Here is a 19091-nt window from a genome sequence, read left to right as displayed (position 1 = left end):
AGTGAACATCTCCTGGTCTTTGACAAGTTCAGTAGGATTATAAAGTGAAGGCTGAGATCAGCAATATTCTTTCCGAAGGAGTCAGGAGAGATAAAGGGGCCGCATTCCATCCCATTTCCTCCCACTTGTAAAGCTAACTGTGCCTGAAAACAACAACAGAGGGGTGGGAAAGAGGGCCTATGATGCAACCTTCTTGGCATTTGCTTCTCTCTCTCCGGAGGGCGCTTTGACAGCTAAGGTGGTTCCAGCCCCTCCAGTCCTCTGGGTTTATCAGCCACAGGAGATGCATTCCAGAGGGCTGCTCCCTTTTTAAGTCACAGCTGGCTGCGGGCCCGCTTGCAATCCTGCAGCCTCCTGAAGAACAGCCCGCCGGCTGCCGCTGGAGCGAGGGTTCGCACAGCCTGCAGGACTCCAGGCTGAGGAAGAAGACGCTTCTCCGCTCCTGGCCCCTGCCCTGCTTGGGAGGCTGAAGATGACAGGCCAGAATACGAGAGCTGGGCTCTGCTGATCTCCCAGGGAAGGGAGCCCCAGCATGATGGACGTGAGTAGCAGGAGGAGCCTCAAGCCCCTCTGCATTCCTCCATGGCACTGAAGGACGCTGTCCCATGGGCCTGCTCTTCCTTTCGCCAGATGTTTAACCCATCTAGGATGTTCAGTTGGCACCGATCCTTCACCATCAGTGCTCCATGGAGAAAAGGTAAGGGGCTGGAGTGTCTGGATGGCTTGCCGCTCTGGAAGATCCACCAGGAATTTTTGGCTAGCATTTTGGGGAGAGCTGCAGCAGAAGTGGGAGGTCCCAGGTGGCCTTTCAGACAATGCAGAAGGTATCTTTGGGTCGTTCAAGGCTGTTAATTTGCTAACACCTATTTTTCTGTGGCGCAGAGTGGTAAAGCTGCAGTACTGTAGTTGGAGCCCTCTGCTCACAACCTGAGCTCGATCCCAGCTGAAGCTGGTTTCAGGTAGCTGGCTCCAGCTTGACTCAGCCTTCCATCCTTCCGAGGTCCGTAAAATGAGTCCCCAGCTTGCTGGAGGGAAAGTGTAGATGACTGGGGAAGGCAATGGCAAACCACCGTGTAAAAAGTCTGCTGTGAAAACGTTGTGAAAGCAACGCCACCCCAGAGTTGAAAACAACTGGTGCTTGCACAGGGGACTACCCTTACCTTTATTTTTCTGTTGCTTTCAAATGTACTCTGTGCTTTCCCTGAAGGCATTTGCAGGACTTAAGCAATATTAGCATCTCCTCTGCTGAGATTCTAATCCATTGCAATATGGAGCCATCCTTTTCCATGGTCTTCTGGACAAGGCAGACGCCCTGTTAACATGTCACTGGTTAACAAAGCACATACAACCAGCAGGCGTATGCACATACCTGTTTGGAAGAAAGAGCCAGCATGTGTTCGCTTTACTAATGAAACCAGGACCAATACCTGGGTAAATGCATAATTTCAGCCACATGTTCAGCTGTACGTGTTTTGAATATAACGTTATAATTACTCAGTGCACATATAAAGAACAATCAAGTGTGCTCTGTGCCCAGACTGCATGACTCGTGAAGAGGGCTCGTATTAGCTAGATATGGGGCTGCAGGCTTTGCTTTCCAGGTTTCTGACACTTGGGGCACCCATTTTATCCTGGACTAGAAGAACTGGAGGAGGCACGTATCACTTTTAGAGTGTGTTCTTGATACAGTCTGTCTTCTGGATGGTCACATTGGAAAGAGCCTCAGAGCTCTGACTTGAGCAGAGATGCAATAAGCAGTTTCTGCAGGAGTGAATTGTTACAATGTGTCTCTGCATAAGAAATTACTGTAATGACTGTCTTTGGTGGAGGCAGATGACCAATGCCTGAATCATACAGAGATGCAGAATGGGGAGGGACACTTTGAACCTCAGTTAGTTAGTTTATTTCTTATGGAGCAGCAGTTCTGTGACAGTTTGAATCTGGTTTGGAAGTTACTTGTTTAAGAGATTGCCCTGTTCTGAAAAGGTGTTTTCTAAATGCAAAAGCCCCACGGGTGAACAAAAAACCTAGACTTAGTTCTCTATTGATGCCTAAACCAGACAATTTTTTTTTTGGGGGGGGGGTAGCACTCCCTAATTTGGAACAGCCCAGCTAAAATATTTAGTGTTATATGCCTCTCCCTTTACAGATAAAACCTGGGTTAAAATTGAAAGTTCTTATGTTTTGTCTTATTACCTTAATGAAATCATTTGGACTTCTTCTAGAGAAAGTAAGGTAAATATTCCTACTAACCCTTTTCTGAAACTTACCTTAAACTTGCGGGATAAATATAGAACTCCGTTAGCTCTATCTTCCTCTCCACTTGCTTTCTTTTTTGGTCAACCATGGTTTCCTGACAGTAACTCTACTTCTAATATCAGAGAATGGAGACTGAGGGGCCTGTTTAGATTTAAAGACATTTGTAACAATGGTCAAATGTTTTTGCAACAACAGCTAAAAAGGAACCACAGTATAGAGGTTTCATGACAGGGTTGCCAGTCCCAGCTGGGGGCAGGGGATCCTCCGGTTTGGAGGCCCTCCCCCTACTTCAGGGTCATCAGAAAGCGGGGGGGGGGGAGGGAAATGTCTGCTGGGCACTCCATTATACTCTATAGAGTAGTTCCTATAGGGTATAATGGAGAATTGAGCTGTGGATATCTAGGACTCTGGAGGGACTGTATTTTGAAGTAGAGGCACCAAATTTTCAGCATAGCATCCAGTGCCTCTTCTCAAAACATCCCCCAAGTTTCAAACAGATTGGATCAGGGAGTGCAATTCTATGAGACCCAAAAGAAGGTGTCCCATCCTTCATTATTTCCAAATGAGGGGAGGCGTTTAAAAGGCATGCGGTCCCTTTAAATTTGATTGCCAAAACTCCCTTCAGAGTTCACACCCTTGTCACACCCTTGCTCCAGGCTCCACAACCCAAAGTCGCCTGGCTCCACCCCCAAAGACCCCAGATATTTCTTGAGTCAGACTTGGCAACCTAGTTTCATGGTTTCAATATCATCATCTTCACCATCTTTTGCATTCTAATGATCTTCCTCTTACTACCTTTGAGAAAGCCTTAACGAAAGGTCCACACTTACAAGGCATCATTACCTTGCTTTATAAGGCCCTCGGTGATCAGATCTGGAAGGAAAAAACCTCACAACAAAAAGCTTGGAATAAAGATTGCACCTTAGCACTCACTGAAAATCATTGGTTACAAATTTGGTCATCACAGCTATTTAGCACCCATGCACTAAATACAGTTGCAAAATTTCAAGCTTTATTCCAGACAGTACATTACTCCATTAAAACTTTCATTCTGGATTTAAAGCAACTCCATTCTATTGGAAGGGATATAACACTGCAGCAACGTTTATACACTGCTGGTGGAGGTGCCCATTAATCTTGGCTGGTTGGGAAAAAGTTTTATTAACTATAGAAAAAATAACACAATTGAAAATCCCTGCAACTCCTGAATCAGTTACCTTAAAAGTTTGGCAACCACATGATATCCCCCCCCTCAAAGGAGAATTAATTTCACTACTATTGTTAGCTGCAAAATATAGCACAAAACTGGAAAACACCTAAATCTCCTTCAATGGAGCAATGGTTTGCTAAAGTGTGAGATATCATTTCTGATAAGTTAGCTTTTCAAATTTTGCAAAAAGAGTTTCCTGCAAAAAAGGAGAATTTTATTGAAAAATAGTTTTTATTTTTTAATATGTTTAAACAACTCAGTCAAATGCCAGTTACCTAAGAAATATACTGATTTCTATGGTACTGATGTGGAATAGCCTTGTTTACTTACAGATTTTATTTATATGATTTTTTGTTATTGTGATTTGTTTGTATTTTTCTTGTTGATCTAATAAAAGTTTTAAAATGAAAAAAACCCCACAAAAAAGGGGGAGGAAAAGCATTTTTTTGAATACTGTTTATGGGTTTTATTTTGCACAGATGGCACTGAGTTACCTACTGGACTATCACTGCAGTCCTAGACAGAGTTATGTCTTTCTAAATCCATGAAGGGTGTAACTCTGCTTAGCAAAGTCAGGTAGATTCGCACAGAACTCAACTCAAAAACCTGCCATCTGATGCTGTCCCTATGATTGACGGGATAAAATGTGTGGGCTAAACAACCCTAAATCTTGCCATGCTGATTTTGGAATTAATGTTTTTTAATTACTTTTTGTAATTTATTCCTGACTTCAGGAATTCAGACCTGGTTCTCCTAGATTCTAGCCCCTGCATTCATTTTTTGTTTGCATCATTTTTCCAGTTTATGTAAATGTAGTCCTACTTCATTATTGGTGATAGATCAAGATGGGTAGCGACGTTCGTCTATCTGCAGCAGTAGAAAAAGGCAGGACTCCAGTAGCACCTTCAAGACCAACAACATTTGTGGCAGCTTTCAAGGGTCACAGCTCTTTATTTGCTTTCTCATTGAATGGTTTTTTATATTTTGTAATCTGCCTCAAATATTAGTGTGAAAAGTGGACTATAAATGAAGCTGTTTATTCATAATAACATTAATAAGTGTGGTTTACTATGCAGGAAATATGGAAACATTTCCAGAGTCCAAGACCTTGCTGCAGGTTTGCTCCATGCCCAGTTATGACTTTTGCTAGGGAAGAATAATGTTTGTTCTGCCTTTCCATGCATGCATAGCTGCGAGGGTTTGTCCCGGTTTCCTGGTTCTTTCCATAGAGATGCAGATGGCTGGATGGGAGGGTAAAAGGAGCCCTTTGTGCATTTCATTGAAGTGATCCATATGTATTTGTGCAGGCAATCTTCACAACAGGGCATTCGGCCTTAATTTTTTCATGCCTCTCCTTGTGTGGTCGTGCACTTATGGGTTCATACACTCCACTACTGTGATTTTTTTAAAAAAAGGTGAAGGAACACCACCTCTCTGCCAGGCTTATTCTTCATCTCAAAATGAAATATATTTGCATAACTTGCCTCATTGTCAGGGCTTCTTTTGAGCAGGAATACACAGCAACACAGTTCCAGCTGGCTTGGTGTCGGGGTGTGGCCTAATATGCAAATATGTTCCCACTGGGCTTTTTCTACCAAAAAAGTCCTGTGTGAAACAATGGTGATGTCAGGGGGTGTGTGGCCTAATATGCAAATGAGTCCCTGCTGGGCTTTTTCTACCAAAAAAGCCGTGCTCATCGTACTACAAATATACAAACAAACCTGACTTCTGAGACATGAAATTGTATTTGTTTATTTAAAACATTTTGTGCCTCCTTTCCACACATTCAAGGTCCACAAGGGGGCAAACATTAAAACATTTAAGAATGCAGTTAAAATGATAATGTTCAATTAAAAACACATAAACATACAGCACTAGAAGGAAGGCCAAGATGGTGCTTGGGGGGTCTGCCAGACGAAACGGAAAGGTCTTCACCTGCTGATGAAAGACATCAACAGAGGGAGACAGCTGGATCTTCCTGTGGGGGGAGTCCCAAGGTTTGGGTGCCACAACTGAGAAGGGGGAAGCCCAGGTGACCATAGAGCTAATGTGGTAGAAGCCTCCCGCCTATAAGCCACCTGTCCATCCACTATTGCCTCATTTCAAATTAAAATAAACATGAGATCCAGGGGTTCATTTCTCCACCCCACCCCAACTCCACTCCATCTGCGGATCCGGCCGAATTGGCAAACTACCGACCGGTCTCTAATTTACCATTTTTAGGTAAAATTATAGAGAGGGCAGTGGCGTCGCAGTTGCAGAGCTTTCTGGATGACGCTTCCATCCTAGACCCTTGCCAGTCCGGCTTTCGCCCGGGTTACGGGACGGAGACAGTACTAGTCGCCCTGGTAGATGATCTCCAACGGCACCTGGATCGGGGCGGTGTGGCGGTGCTGATGTTGTTGGACCTGTCGGCTGCGTTCGACACGGTCGACCATCGGCTACTGACCCGCCGCCTCGCCGATGTAGGGGTGAGGGGGTCTGCCTTACAATGGCTTGCCTCCTTCCTCGAGGATCGGGGACAAAGGGTGGCAATTGGGGGCGAGCTGTCCCAGAGGCGCACACTGGATTGCGGAGTGCCTCAGGGGGCAGTTCTCTCACCAATGTTATTTAATATCTACATGCGCCCCCTTGCCCAGATTGCCAGGAGACATGGACTTGGGTGCCATCAATATGCAGATGACACCCAACTCTATCTGCTAATGGACGGCCGGCCTGACTGCGTCCCAGAGAATTTAGACCGGGCCCTGCAGGACTTGGCAACCTGGTTGAGGAAGAGCGGGCTGAAACTGAATCCAGCGAAGACAGAAGTCCTTTGTCTGGGTCGGGGCGCTCGGGGAGGGGAAATACTTCTCCCGGTCTTCGACGGGGCACTGTTGAAAGCGGCGCACCGAGTTAAGAGCCTGGGAGTTTTACTGGAGCCTGCATTATCAATGGAGGCCCAGATTGCAGCCACTGCCAAGTCAGCCTTCTTCCATCTAAGGCGGGCAAAGCAGTTGGCTCCCTTCCTAGAGCGCCAAGATCTGGCAATGGTGCTTCATGCAACGGTCACCTCGAGACTGGATTACTGTAATGCCCTCTACATGGGGCTGCCTCTGTGCCGAACCCGGAAGCTGCAACTGGTGCAGAACGCAGCGGCTAGACTGTTGCTGGGACTCCCTAAATGGGAGCACATACAGCCTGGGCTGCGCGAACTGCACTGGCTGCCGATTACATACCGGGTTCGTTACAAAGTGCTGGTCATTACCTTTAAAGCCCTATATGGTCGAGGACCTGTCTACCTTAGGGACCGTCTCTCCCCATATGAACCCCAGAGAGCACTGAGGTCAGCCGGGAAAAACCTGCTGACTGTCCCCGGACCGAGAGAGGTGAAGCTGCAAAGCACCCGTAACCGGGCCTTCTCCTCTGTAGCCCCGAGCCTTTGGAACCAACTTCCAGAGGAAATGCGGGCCCTGCGGGACCTAGAACAGTTCCGCAGGGCCTGCAAGACCTTCCTCTTCAGACTGGCTTTCCCTGGTCGAAATGGAAATTGCGAAGGAAACCGCCATCAGAAAAAGTAAACATAGCACTAGCACTTTTAAAAATTAACTTAATTTTAATGTTTAATCAGATTTTAAGTAAATGCTGATAATGTTTAATGTAGTTTTAATCACTTGTATAATTTAACTCCGAACCATGTTGTTAGCCGCCCTGAGCCTGCTCCGGCGGGGAGGGCGGGATACAAATAAAATTTGTTGTTGTTGTTGTTATCTCAGACTTGCCAGTTCAGTGATGTTTTGCTAAGGAAGGAAGGAGGGAGAAGGAAGACAGGCAGGTAACTACTTCATTGTGGCTCGAATTAGGAGACATATGGGATTCCCATATAACCCTCCCATCCAGCCATCTGCATCTCTATGGAAAGAACCAGGAAACCGGGACAAACCCTCGCAGCTATGCATGCATGGAAAGGCAGAACAAACATTATTCTTCCCTAGCAAAAGTCATAACTGGGCATGGAGCAAACCTGCAGCAAGGTCTTGGACTCTGGAAATGTTTCCATATTTCCTGCATAGTAAACCACACTTATTAATGTTATTATGAATAAACAGCTTCATTTATAGTCCACTTTTCACACTAATATTTGAGGCAGATTACAAAATATAAAAAACCATTCAATGAGACAGCAAATAAAGAGCTGTGACCCTTGAAAGCTGCCACAAATGTTGTTGGTCTTGAAGGTGCTACTGGAGTCCTGCCTTTTTCTACTGCTGCAGATAGACGAACGTCGCTACCCATCTTGATCTATCACCAATAATGAAGTAGGACTACATTTACATAAACTGGAAAAATGATGCAAACAAAAAATGAATGCAGGGGCTAGAATCTAGGAGAACCAGGTCTGAATTCCTGAAGTCAGGAATAAATTACAAAAAGTAATTAAAAAACATTAATTCCAAAATCAGCATGGCAAGATTTAGGGTTGTTTAGCCCACACATTTTATCCCGTCAATCATAGGGACAGCATCAGATGGCAGGTTTTTGAGTTGAGTTCTGTGCGAATCTACCTGACTTTGCTAAGCAGAGTTACACCCTTCATGGATTTAGAAAGACATAACTCTGTCTAGGACTGCAGTGATAGTCCAGTAGGTAACTCAGTGCCATCTGTGCAAAATAAAACCCATAAACAGTTTTTCAGCCTCCAGCTCACACATTTTTGTCTTATTTATGCAGTAGTCACTAATTTATGCAGTAGCTCACAAAACTTTTTATTGTTTTAGCTGCTGTAAATTATTCAATGTATTTTAATATTTATTAAGCTTATTGTTTGAATTTTATGTTGTAAGCCGCCCTGAGCCCGCCTCGGTGGGGAGGGCGGGATATAAATCGAATAAATAAATAAATAAATAAATAATAAAAGTAGAATTTTTGCTCACAAGACTCCATTGCTTGGTTGCCGGTTTGTTTCTAAGTCCAAGGTTCTGGTGCTTATGATCTCCAAAGCATTCCGTGGCCTGGGGCTCACATACAGGGTTGCCAGGTCTGTGTTGGAAATTCCTGGGGACTTTGGAGGTGGGGCTGGGAGAGAGTGGAGTTTGGGGAGGGCCCCCAAAAGGGTACAGTGCTATAAAGTCCACCCTTCGAAGCAGCCCTTTCCTCCAGGGGAGCTGATCTCTGCCAGATGGAGAGCAGCTGTAAAAGCGGGAGATCTCCAGACTCCACCTGGAGGCTGGCAAGCCTACATCTCAAGGACCGCCTCCTTTTTTTCCATCCCTGTGCACCAAAAGCTATCTTCAGGCTGTCATTTGCAGGCTATTCTTACATTTATTTACTGACAAAATGCATCAGGGCCACCAAGGCAGCTAACAGGTTGGAAACATACAAAACCAGGGATTGCTTCCTGTGTAGCCTCAGATTTGGAGTGGGGGGGGGGGGGGGGCGCACAGGGCCTCCAAAGGTGACCACAGTGCTCAGGCAGGTTCCTAAGGGGACAGGTGCTCCTTCAGGTATGTTGGTCCGAAGCCTTGAAAGGTCAACCTCCCTTCCCCCCTACTTATGATGACCCATCTGCAACCGGCCAGCCAGGGCCTAGGTCTTTTCTATTGCAGCCCCCACTCTGTGTGTAACAGGCTTCCTTAAAAGGTGAGGGGAGCCCCCAGATGGGAAATCTTTGGCAAAGTGCAAATATTTCAATTAATAAACACACTACAGTTCCTGTCTTGGAACTGGGGGGCAAAATTGGTGGATAGTGGAAGAGTTCAAAACCCTTCATGCCCATAGACACACCACAAGTGCCCTGCCACATATTCAGCCCTGCATTAATGTGATGAGGGAGAGTAAGGGTTATATGGGAATCCCATATGTCTCCTAATTCGAGCCACAATGGGAGGGTAAAAGCTTAATAAATATTAAAATACATTGAATAATTTACAGCAGTTAAAACAATAAAAAGTTTTGTGAGCTAATGGCATTAAAGTTGTGAGCTATTGCATAAATTAGTGACTACTGCATAAATAAGACAAAAATGTGTGAGCTGGAGGCTGAAAAACTGTGAGCTAGCTTGCACTAACTCAGCAGAGAGGGAACACTGCTGGCAGCCACCAGAGTTTATTCACAATGGGCAAGAGATGTTCCTATTGGCCTGCCTGCGTGACCAGTCAAGCTGCTGTACTCTGGACCAGTTGCAGATTCCAGGCTGTCTTCAAGGGCAGCCCAACACAGAGCACATTGCCCTAGTCCAGCTCTGAGTTTACAAAAGCATGGATCAGCGTGGTTAGATCAGCTGAATCTGTGTAGAGTTGGTTTCTGATAGAAAGAGTTCTTGAACACTACCTTAGCCTGCTTTCCAAAGAGCAAGCCTGGCTCCATGGTTGCAGTCCTAGGGGGAAATTCCCGTGAGCCCCAACGGGATTTACTTTTGAGTAGACCTGCTTAGCCCTGACCCAGACAGCCCAGGCGAGTACAGTCTCATCAGAGCATGGAAGCTAAGTAGGCCCTGCGATTGGACTAGCCTGACCTGTATCAAGGTGGGCCTTGTCGGTACTTGGATGGGAGACCACCAAGGAAGTCCAGGGTCGCTGCTCGCAGGCAGGCAGGCAAGGGCAAAGCACCTCTGGACGTCTCCAAACCAGGGGGATCCCCTGCCCACAACTGGGGACTGGCAACCCTAAGTGCCCCCCCTCACCCTCCCTTGATCTTAGCCAGCAGATTGTATCAGCCTGTGTACTAGAGCAATTCCATTGTGTAATTAAAGCTGGGGACTGGGAAGTGATTGATTTAGATTTCAAGCTCGGCAGTTTGTAATTTAAAATAATGGCTGCAATCCACAGTACAAGCTTATTTTTCTTCCCACCATTTGTGATTGACAGTCTTCCAGCGTGTTTTCATTAATGAAAAGAAACAGGAAAAAAGCAAACCACAGAATTAACTGGGGGGGGGGATGACAAATTGAATGCGATTGTGTTGCCTCTTTCTTCCCCCTTGCTGCTGATTTCTTCCCATGACAACCCAGCCACCTCCCAGGTTGTTGCTCGCTGGGGCTGAGTCTGGCACTGCTGGGAGTGGCAGGGACACCAGACTCCAGGTGGAGCCTAGAGATCTCCCAGAATTCCGATGGATTGCCAAACTACAGCTCAGTTCCCCTGGAGGAAATGGCAGCTCCAAGGCATTTTGCCCTGCTCAGGCTCTACCCCCCAATCTCCAGGAATTTCCCAACCTGAAACTGGGAACCTTACTTTGAGGACGAGGCAAAAGCCCAGCTTGACCTTCTGGACGGAGCTGAGACGTCTGCATGCAAAGCAAGGCTTGACCTTCTCAAGGAAGAACCCGGTGCAAGTCCATTGGGTGTGATGCAAGTGTTGACGCAGCCCAGTCCACTGATCAAGGAGGGGATGGATTTGATGCCTGGAGCACATACCTGTGTTAGGAAGGGCAACGGGTTGACCAGACTTGCCTAGCACTCTGTATACATTAGCCCAGTGGCTTGATGAAGGCCAGAAGAAAGGCAGTGCTTATTTAGGACTATCACAATGGACATGGAACTTTTAGTTCTCACAATGTGGCCAGCGTCCAAGTAGCACCTGGAGTCGATCTGGAATGACAACTGATCTCCAGGCTACAGATATCAAAAATAGCTGCCTGTCAAATGGCTGCCTCAGAGGCTGCCTCAAAAATGTCTGCCTGTCAAAAATGGCTGCCTCAGAAGGAGGGAGGGAGGGCTGCTTCAGAGGGCTCTATGGCATTACACCCAGCTGAGCTCCCTGCCCTCCCCAGACTCCACCCCCAGATATCCAGACCGGACTTGGCAGCACCACAAATCATAACAGAGTAGGAAGGAGGAGAGGAGATTGGGTTTCATAGACTCATAGAGTTGGAAGGGACCTCCAGGGTCATCTAGTCCAACCCCCTGCACAATGCAGGAAACTCACAAACACCTCCCCCTAAATTCATTATACCCCATCCTTCACTCAGAATCTCTGAGTGGCTTCCAATCTCCTTTTCCTTCCCCTCCCCACAACAGACACCCTGAGAGGTAGGTGGGGCTGAGAGAGCTCTTTCAAGAACTGCTCTTGAGAAAGCAACTCTGAAAGAGTTATGACTGACCCAAAGTCACCAGCTGGCTGCTTGTGGAGGAGTGGGGAATCAGAGTCGAGCACATAACCACAACACCAAACTGGCTCTCCTCCTCAGCTGCTCTCTGTGGCTGCCCTGGTGTGCCAAGCTGATCTATGGGGTGCTGTAGGTCAGATGAAGGAAGAAGGCCCACAACAGGATCTGAGAGTGAAGAAAGGGGTGCAGCATTCAGGGCACAAGGTCACCCACATCTTGCTGCCAGAGCTACAGCACCCCACAGATCAGCTTGGCACACCAGGGCAGCCACAGAGAGCAGCTGAGGAGGAGAGCCAGTTTGGAAGAGCTCTCTCAGCCCCACCCACCTCACAGGGTGTCTGTTGTGGGGAGGGGAAGGAAAAGGAGATTGGAAGCCACTCTGAGGGAAGGATGGGGTATAATGAATTGAGAGGGAGGTCTTTGTGAGTTTCCTGCATTGTGGAGGGGGGATTGAACTAGATGACCTTTGATCCCCCATTGAGATCCCCTTTAAGAATTGTGCCTGCACAGCACACAAAAGCTTATACCCAGAATAAAACTTAGTCTTAAAGGCGCCACTGGACTCAGACTTAGTTCTACCACACATCTCCATCAGTCTGCTAAAAAGAACTCTTCTGGCTTATACAACCTCCTACAACCTCCGCTGCATTTTGCTCATCAAAACTGGGCTCCCCACTTTGATATTTCCATTTTAAAGAGGGTACGTGTGCTTTGAAAGGGCTTGCCTTCTGTCTTTTAAAATGCAACTGAAAGGAGTAGAGAATTCACGTTACCTGTTTAAGAAGGATTTGCACCAGAAAATGTAGACAGCCAGCATGGTGTAGAGGTGAGAATGTCAAACAAGCACCAGGGAGACCAAGGTTTGAATCCCCACTCTGCCAATGCCGGGTGACCTTGGGCCAGTCACACACTCTCAGGCTAACGTGCTTCACAGGATGTCTTTATTTATTTATTTAGGCCATTTAGATTCTGCACTTTCCCAAAATGGGCTCAGGGCTGATCACAACATTCTAAAAACAGTATAAAACAACAGTTAAAAACCAAATCAATGTGATCAATACAGTTTGATAGATCATAATAAGTTATAATAAGTTATAAATAAATGGGGGCTTAATTGGGCACATGTTATATAAACTGGGAGTCTAAAACAGTAGATAGAGTAAAATTCATATTAAGCGGAGATGGCATAGGACCAGCTGATGGAATAGGACTAGGGTTGCCAAGTCCAATTCAAGAAATATCTGGGGACTTTGGGGGTGGAGCCAGGAGACATTAGGGGCGGAGCCAGAAGCAAGGGTGTGAGGAGCATCAATGAACTCCAAGGGAGTTCCGGCCATCACATTTAAAGGGACGGCACACCTTTTCCATTCCTTCCTTCCATAGGAAATAATGAAGGATAGGGGCACCTTCTTTGGGGGCTCATAGAATTGGACCCCCCTGCTCCAATCTTTTTGAAACTTGGAGGGTATTTTGGGGAGAGGCACTAGATGCTATACTGAAAATTTGGTGCATCTACCCCAAAAAACAGCCCCCGCAGAGCCCCAGATACCTGCGGATCAATTTTTCATGATTTTCTATGGGAATAAATCTCCATAGGGAATAATAAAGAGTTCCCAGCAGACATTTCCCTCCCCTCCCCCCGCTTTCTGACGACCCTGAAATGGGGGGGGGAGGGCCTCCAAACCGGGGGATCCCCTGCCCCCACCTGGGGATTGGCAACCCTAGGTTTGACCCGGTCAGCCTGGGCCCATATCTGCTAGGATCCGTGGCTCACCCATTTGCTCTTGCACGGCCAGCGTGTGTGCGCGCACGCCCATGCCCTTCTCTGCACTCGAATGTGTTGCTCAGATTTACCACATACAATCCCTCCCTGTCTCCTTTTCCCTCCCTCCCTCTCTCCCCCTCATAAAACCAGACAGAACTTGTGACAGGCCATTTCTCACGCATCCCCCCCCCCCAGCGTGGAATGCCTGCTTCTGCCCATCCTGCTCGACTGGCGAGGAAGCTGGGAGGGCCCCCCGTGCCCTCGGAGTGTTCTTTGGGGCTCCAGCAGGCCTGTGAGACCGAGCCGCAGGAGGTCCCGGCAGGCCCCCGGGAAGGAGCAGCGTTCGCATCTGTTCTTCCGAGAAGGCCTCCCAGAGGAGTGAGGCGTGAGTGGGTGGGGAGCGGCGCCGCACACACTTGGTACTCGGCGAACCGCTTCTCTCCACCCAGGAGGTGCAAATGGATCTGGAAAGGTGCCCGGCACATTCTGGCCACCCTTGACATGACCTATCGCTGTGCTCCTTACTGGGTGGATTCTGCCCACAGCACGGCGAGGAGGCGCTCGGTCTGTAGGGAGACACGGGAAATTGCTATGGAGTCCCCGTCCCACCCCACCCCCCACCTGTGGCTGCCACCGTCTCCTCGCTTCCCTTCCGTGCGCTTCTGCTGAAACATTATTTCAAGGCTGGAACATCTGTGCTTTCTCTGGCTTTATCTCTTCCAGCGCAGCCCCTGCCTCCAAAACTGTCGGCTGGGGCCTCCGCAGTTGAGCCAAGATGAAAACGCCGCCCAAGGGAGGCAGAGCGGAGAGCCGTGGCGCGCTCGGGGCCTGCAGGAGCTGGAAGGGCCAGCCCTCCCCTCACGCGCACACCGCGAGAACACTCCTAAAATATTAACCGTGTTCCGACCGTGCCGGGGCAGGAGCGCCTCCTGCAAGAAACAAAAGCCTTCGAAGGGGCTGGGTGGGAATCTGCCCTTTGGGGATACAGGCTCCGCGGGGAGCGCGGCGTTTGGCGCTCGCTAATTATGGCGCGGTTTTATGCAGGGAGAATCCGGTCCCCTCATAAATCAGCCGCGGCTTCTCGTACTGCGAAGCATGAAGGATTTGGGGGTGGGGTGGGGGAGACGCTGGTCTGGCCGGCAAAGAGGGAAGAAGCGCTTTCTGGGAGGCGGGGAGGGCGGAAACAGCGAAGGGCCAGGCGCGGCTGCCGTGTATTTGGGGGTCTTCCTTTGACTGCTCTTCGAGGCTGAGTCATTGCGGGACTCCCCCCGCTTCCGTTTTTTTGGGGAGCGGGGGAAGAGGGTGGAAAACCTGGGGTCCCCTGCCAGGGCGGGAGGGTTGGGAAGCCTAAATAGGACGCCCACTGCCTCGGCCAAAGGCCTGGCAGAATAACTCCATTTTGCAGGCCCTACGGAAAGGTAACAATTCAGTGAGGGCCCAGATCTCTAAAGGGAGCTGATTCCACCAGGCTGGGGCCAAGGCTGAAAAGGCCCTGGCCCTGGCTGAGGCAAGTCGGATGTCCTTCAGGCCAGGGGCGGTCAGCAGAAGCTGTGTGCTGGATTGTACTGATCTCTGGGGCACATATGGGGAGGATTGTTGTGAGGATAAAATAGGGAAGAGGAGAACGATGTCAACCACTTTGGTCCCTGTTGGGGAGAAAGGCAGGGTATAAATGAAGTAAGGAAGGAAGAATGTAAAACGCGCCATGTATTGTGTGCAACAACCAAGTCACGTTTCTTTTAGTCACCAGTTTGGGATGGGTGTGTGACTAGCAGGAAGTTGGCCCCTTTGCAACACAGGACTGAGTTGTGGTGTGTGGGAGCGAATCAAAGAGTTGTGCTTCTCCTCCAAGGCAGCCAAGTAGCCCAGCTTTCTTTCTCACAGCACACAAGGCAGAGGTCACAGGAGAAGGGGGAAATGGCCATTGTTTCAGAAAGGAAATGACTATTTTCTTGGAGATGGTGGAAAATACAGATGTCATCATTTGTTAAAAATAAGTCTCTCTCTCTCTGAGGTGAAAAGGCTGTTTCTGTGGTCACGGAAAGGCTACCTGTTTGGAGATGAAGAGGGTGGATAACAAATAATTCAAGCCAAAAAAACTAGGAATAAAAGGCAGGAAATGGAAATGAGAGGCCTGGAAATAAGGGAGGGAGTCACAAGCTCTACCAGCAAAGGCTTCCAGCACCAGGTCGAGAAATTTCTGAAGATTTGGGAGTCCAGCCAGAGGAGAGCAGGGCTTGGGGAGGTGCAAGAACTCAGCAGGTTGTAATGGCACAGAATCCACCCTCCAAAGCTGCCTTTTTCTCCAGGGGAACTAATCACTATAGTCTAGAGATCAGTGTAATTTCCAGAGAACTCCAGACCCCACCAGGAGATTGGCAACCCTGCTCACAGCTTCCATGGCTGATCTGCACTGGCAGTGTTTGCGTATGGGCCCCAGAAAATAGGTCAAGAGTAGGCTTGCCAATCCCCAGGTCCTAGTGGGGGTTCTCCTGCATTCCCAGGCTCCTTCCCGCTCCCAATCAGCTGATCGGGGGGGAAGCCCCGCCCCCACAGCCCCCATGTGCCTTTCCACCTCAGAAGCTTCAGACTCCACTTGGAAAGGCTTTCTCTTTGGATGGTGTGTCTGCGTCTTTAAGGCTGAAGGTGGGTGGGGTGCGGGGCAGGCAGAACAACATGGCTGTGAAAGCAGCCCAGACCCTCTGTTGGTTGCACAATCTTTTCAGAGGTTGTTTGCATAGGAAAGATAAACTTGAACCTTTGGTTGCTCTGTGTTACTTTGAAGAAGTTGGAAGTTCAGCAACTGGGGAGAGAACTGAGAGTGCCTGCTTTGAGTAATTGACCAATAACACTGTGCTTGTGGCTATAGAGCCCTGGTTCCAGACGAATTACTATCAGCCTGCAGCTATCAGCCACCAATGAGAACTGTTGTCTTGTGAAATTGACCTAGACTTACTTTGAATTGAGCTGCGGTTCCAGAGAAATTAATCTCTTTTGTCGGATGAAGAATCGCATTCCAAACACAGATATTACCAGAAACGTGTCACAAACAATTCGTTTTCTGGATGAGAAACTCTGGCACCTTTATATAAGTTTTCATGTATAAATTATTATTTTTGTACCAGTGGACTATACATGGAATTTATGGTAATTTGAATGCATCTTCAAACATGTAGTGAATATTTCTGTGTATGTACGTTCATGATATAAGTGAAAAGTGATAAATTTTTAGGAGTAAACAAAAATAAGCATTATAGCAAACTAGTATTAATTGTGAGTAACAGTTATGTGTTGGCAGATTTAACACTTTCAGCATGGTTTTCCCCTAGTCTCCAGCTTTCCGTGGTTTTTTCCCTTCTATGAGCTCCAAAAGGAGGTGCCCCTATCCTTCATTATTTCTAATGTAGAGAAGGCATTTAAAAGGTGTGCAGTTCCTTTAAATGTGATGACCAGAGCTCCCTTTGGAGTTCAATTGTGCTTGTCACAACTTTGCTTATGGCTCCACCCCCAATGTCTTCTGGCTCCACCCCCAAAGTCCCCAGATATTTCTTGAATTGGACTTGGCAGCCCAATTCAAGAGGCAGCAGTATTTTTTTCCCTTTCAAGTCAGAGTGATCTCTACTCTCGGCTCTCTCTCTCTCGGCTTGACTTCGCGAACGAAGATTTAAGAAGGGTGCAGTAGTCCACGTCTGCTGCAGGCTCGCTGGTGGCTGACAAGACCAATGCGGGACAGGCAGATCCGGCCACAGTGGCTGCAGGGAAAAGTCTGATTTGGGGTTGGTGCTGTAGCAGTGTGATTCTTCCTCAATCTCCTTTTGTCCTCAAGACCAGCTATGCATGCGTTCTCAAAGGAAGAGACAGCCTGGTGGATGGTGTGCCTCCATGCTTTGCGATCTGAGGCTAGGTCAGACCACTGGTGATGGTTGATGCGACAGATGCCAAGGGATTTCTTCAAGGAGTCCTTGTACCCCTTCTTTGGTGCCCCTCTATTTCGATGGCCAGTGGAAAGTTCGCCATACAGAGCAATCTTGGGAAGGCGGTGGTTTTCCATCCTAGAAATATGCCCTGCCCAGTGCAGCTGCGTCTTCAACAGCAGTGCCTCGATGCTTGTAACCTCCGCCCTCTTGAGGACTTCAGTGTTGGTCACAAAGTCACTCCAGTGGATGTTGAGGATGGTGCGAAGGCAGCGCTGATGAAAGCGCTCAAGGAGTCGCAGGTGATGACGGTATAAAACCCACGATTCGGAGCCGTAGATGAGGGTTGTCATCACAACCGCTTTGTAAACATTGATCTTTGTGCCTTTTTTCAGATGCTTGTTGCTCCACACTCTTTTGTGCAGTCGGCCAAATGCACGGTTTGCCTTTGCCAGCCTGTTGTCAATCTCCTTGTCGATCTTGGCATCTGAGGAGATGATGCACCCCAGGTAGCTGAACTGCTGGACTGTCTTCAGAACTGATTCACCCACAGTGATGCAGGGAGGGTGATAATCTTCCTGGGGTGCAGGCTGGTGGAGAACTTCTGTCTTCTTCAGACTAACTTCTCGGCCGAATAGCTTGGCAGCCTCTGCAAAGCAGGACATCATATGCTGCAGAGCTGATACCGAGTGGGAGACGAGTGCAGCATCATCAGCAAACAGTAGCTCTCGGATAAGTTTTTCCATTGTCTTGGAGTGAGCCTTTAGTCGCCTCAGGTTGAACAGGCTGCCATCGGTGCGATAGCGGATGTAGACACCATCGTCATCATCTAGAACTACTGCGGCTCTTTGAAGCATCATGCTAAAGAAGATTGTGAAGAGAGTTGGCGCGAGAACGCAGCCTTGCTTTACACCTGTGCCTATTGGGAAGGGCTCCGAGAGGTCGTTGCAGTGTCTGACTTGGCCTCGCTGGTCTTCATGTAGCTGGATGATCATGCTGAGGAACCTTGTGTCAGCTTGTGTTCAAACTAATACTAACCAGAATGCCTAAACTGTTGTATGGCTTACTAACCCTGTGACCTGTAACTGTAATTTAGCTGTGAGAGCAAGAGGAGTGGGGGGGGGGGGAGAAGAGGAGCTTGGCGCCAAGAGCTGTAAAGGTGTTTGAAGTGCAAACTATGCGGCCAGCTCTCAGCCGCGGCAAGGCCGCCTGCGGGGGAGAGGGAACGGACGTAGCTAGCTATGCAAGATATCAGTGTGTGAACCCCGCACCTCTCAGAAGTAGAATGTGACTGTATTGTGGGAATGATTTAAACCCCCCAGCTTTGATCCTGGGCCATAAAGGCCAGCTAGTTTGTGTGTACCTTATCACTTTCAAAGAACTCTCATAGCAGTAACATGTATGTATCCAATAAATGAAACTTATTTTCAAACGAAAAGAGTCTGTCCATTGTTGGAGCGTCCATGAACCCTACGCTGACACCTTGGGGGACATCCTAAACGTTCCAAGATTTGCCACAGGCCTTTCCTGCTAACGGTATCCTGCCCCCCCCCCCCAGGGAAAGTGTATGCTCAATACATAGCCTCTCCTCTCCCGGTGTAGTGAACGCTGCGTGGTCACTGTCCGGCTATGCCTGGCAGATGGTCACTGCAATGTCCTCTCCTGCATTACTGCATCCGTGGCAACACCTTCCTGCTGGTCCCCCCCGTTTCTCACAGAGTTTGCCACGTCATGGTGCGACCGAATGTCCGGCGGTATAACCGGATGGGCAGGCTGGGCTCACCAACCTCGCCAGCCAAGAGAAGGAAAACTCTAACATCAAACCCGGGCAGATAGAGCTCGTTGATGTAACACCTAC

At 48.3% G+C, this 19091-nt stretch overlaps 1 protein-coding gene across 1 annotated transcript in view; it reads left to right on the top strand.

The window, feature by feature from the left end:
• Window positions 1-559: 559 nt before the first annotated feature.
• LOC132573468 (uncharacterized) overlaps window positions 560-19091 on the top strand; it is a 70904-nt gene continuing 52372 nt past the window's right edge. Inside the window, exon 1 of the mRNA XM_060240957.1 lies at window positions 560-697. Within this exon, the coding sequence (XP_060096940.1) occupies window positions 583-697 (115 nt within the window). The 5' untranslated portion in view covers window positions 560-582. The remainder of the gene's footprint in view (window positions 698-19091) is intronic.

This window comes from Heteronotia binoei, chromosome 6, assembly GCF_032191835.1.
Source record: "Heteronotia binoei isolate CCM8104 ecotype False Entrance Well chromosome 6, APGP_CSIRO_Hbin_v1, whole genome shotgun sequence".
Classification (NCBI taxonomy): domain Eukaryota; kingdom Metazoa; phylum Chordata; class Lepidosauria; order Squamata; family Gekkonidae; genus Heteronotia; species Heteronotia binoei.
Note: the sequence above shows the minus strand (reverse complement) of the source record. Positions and strands in the feature narration are given on the sequence as shown.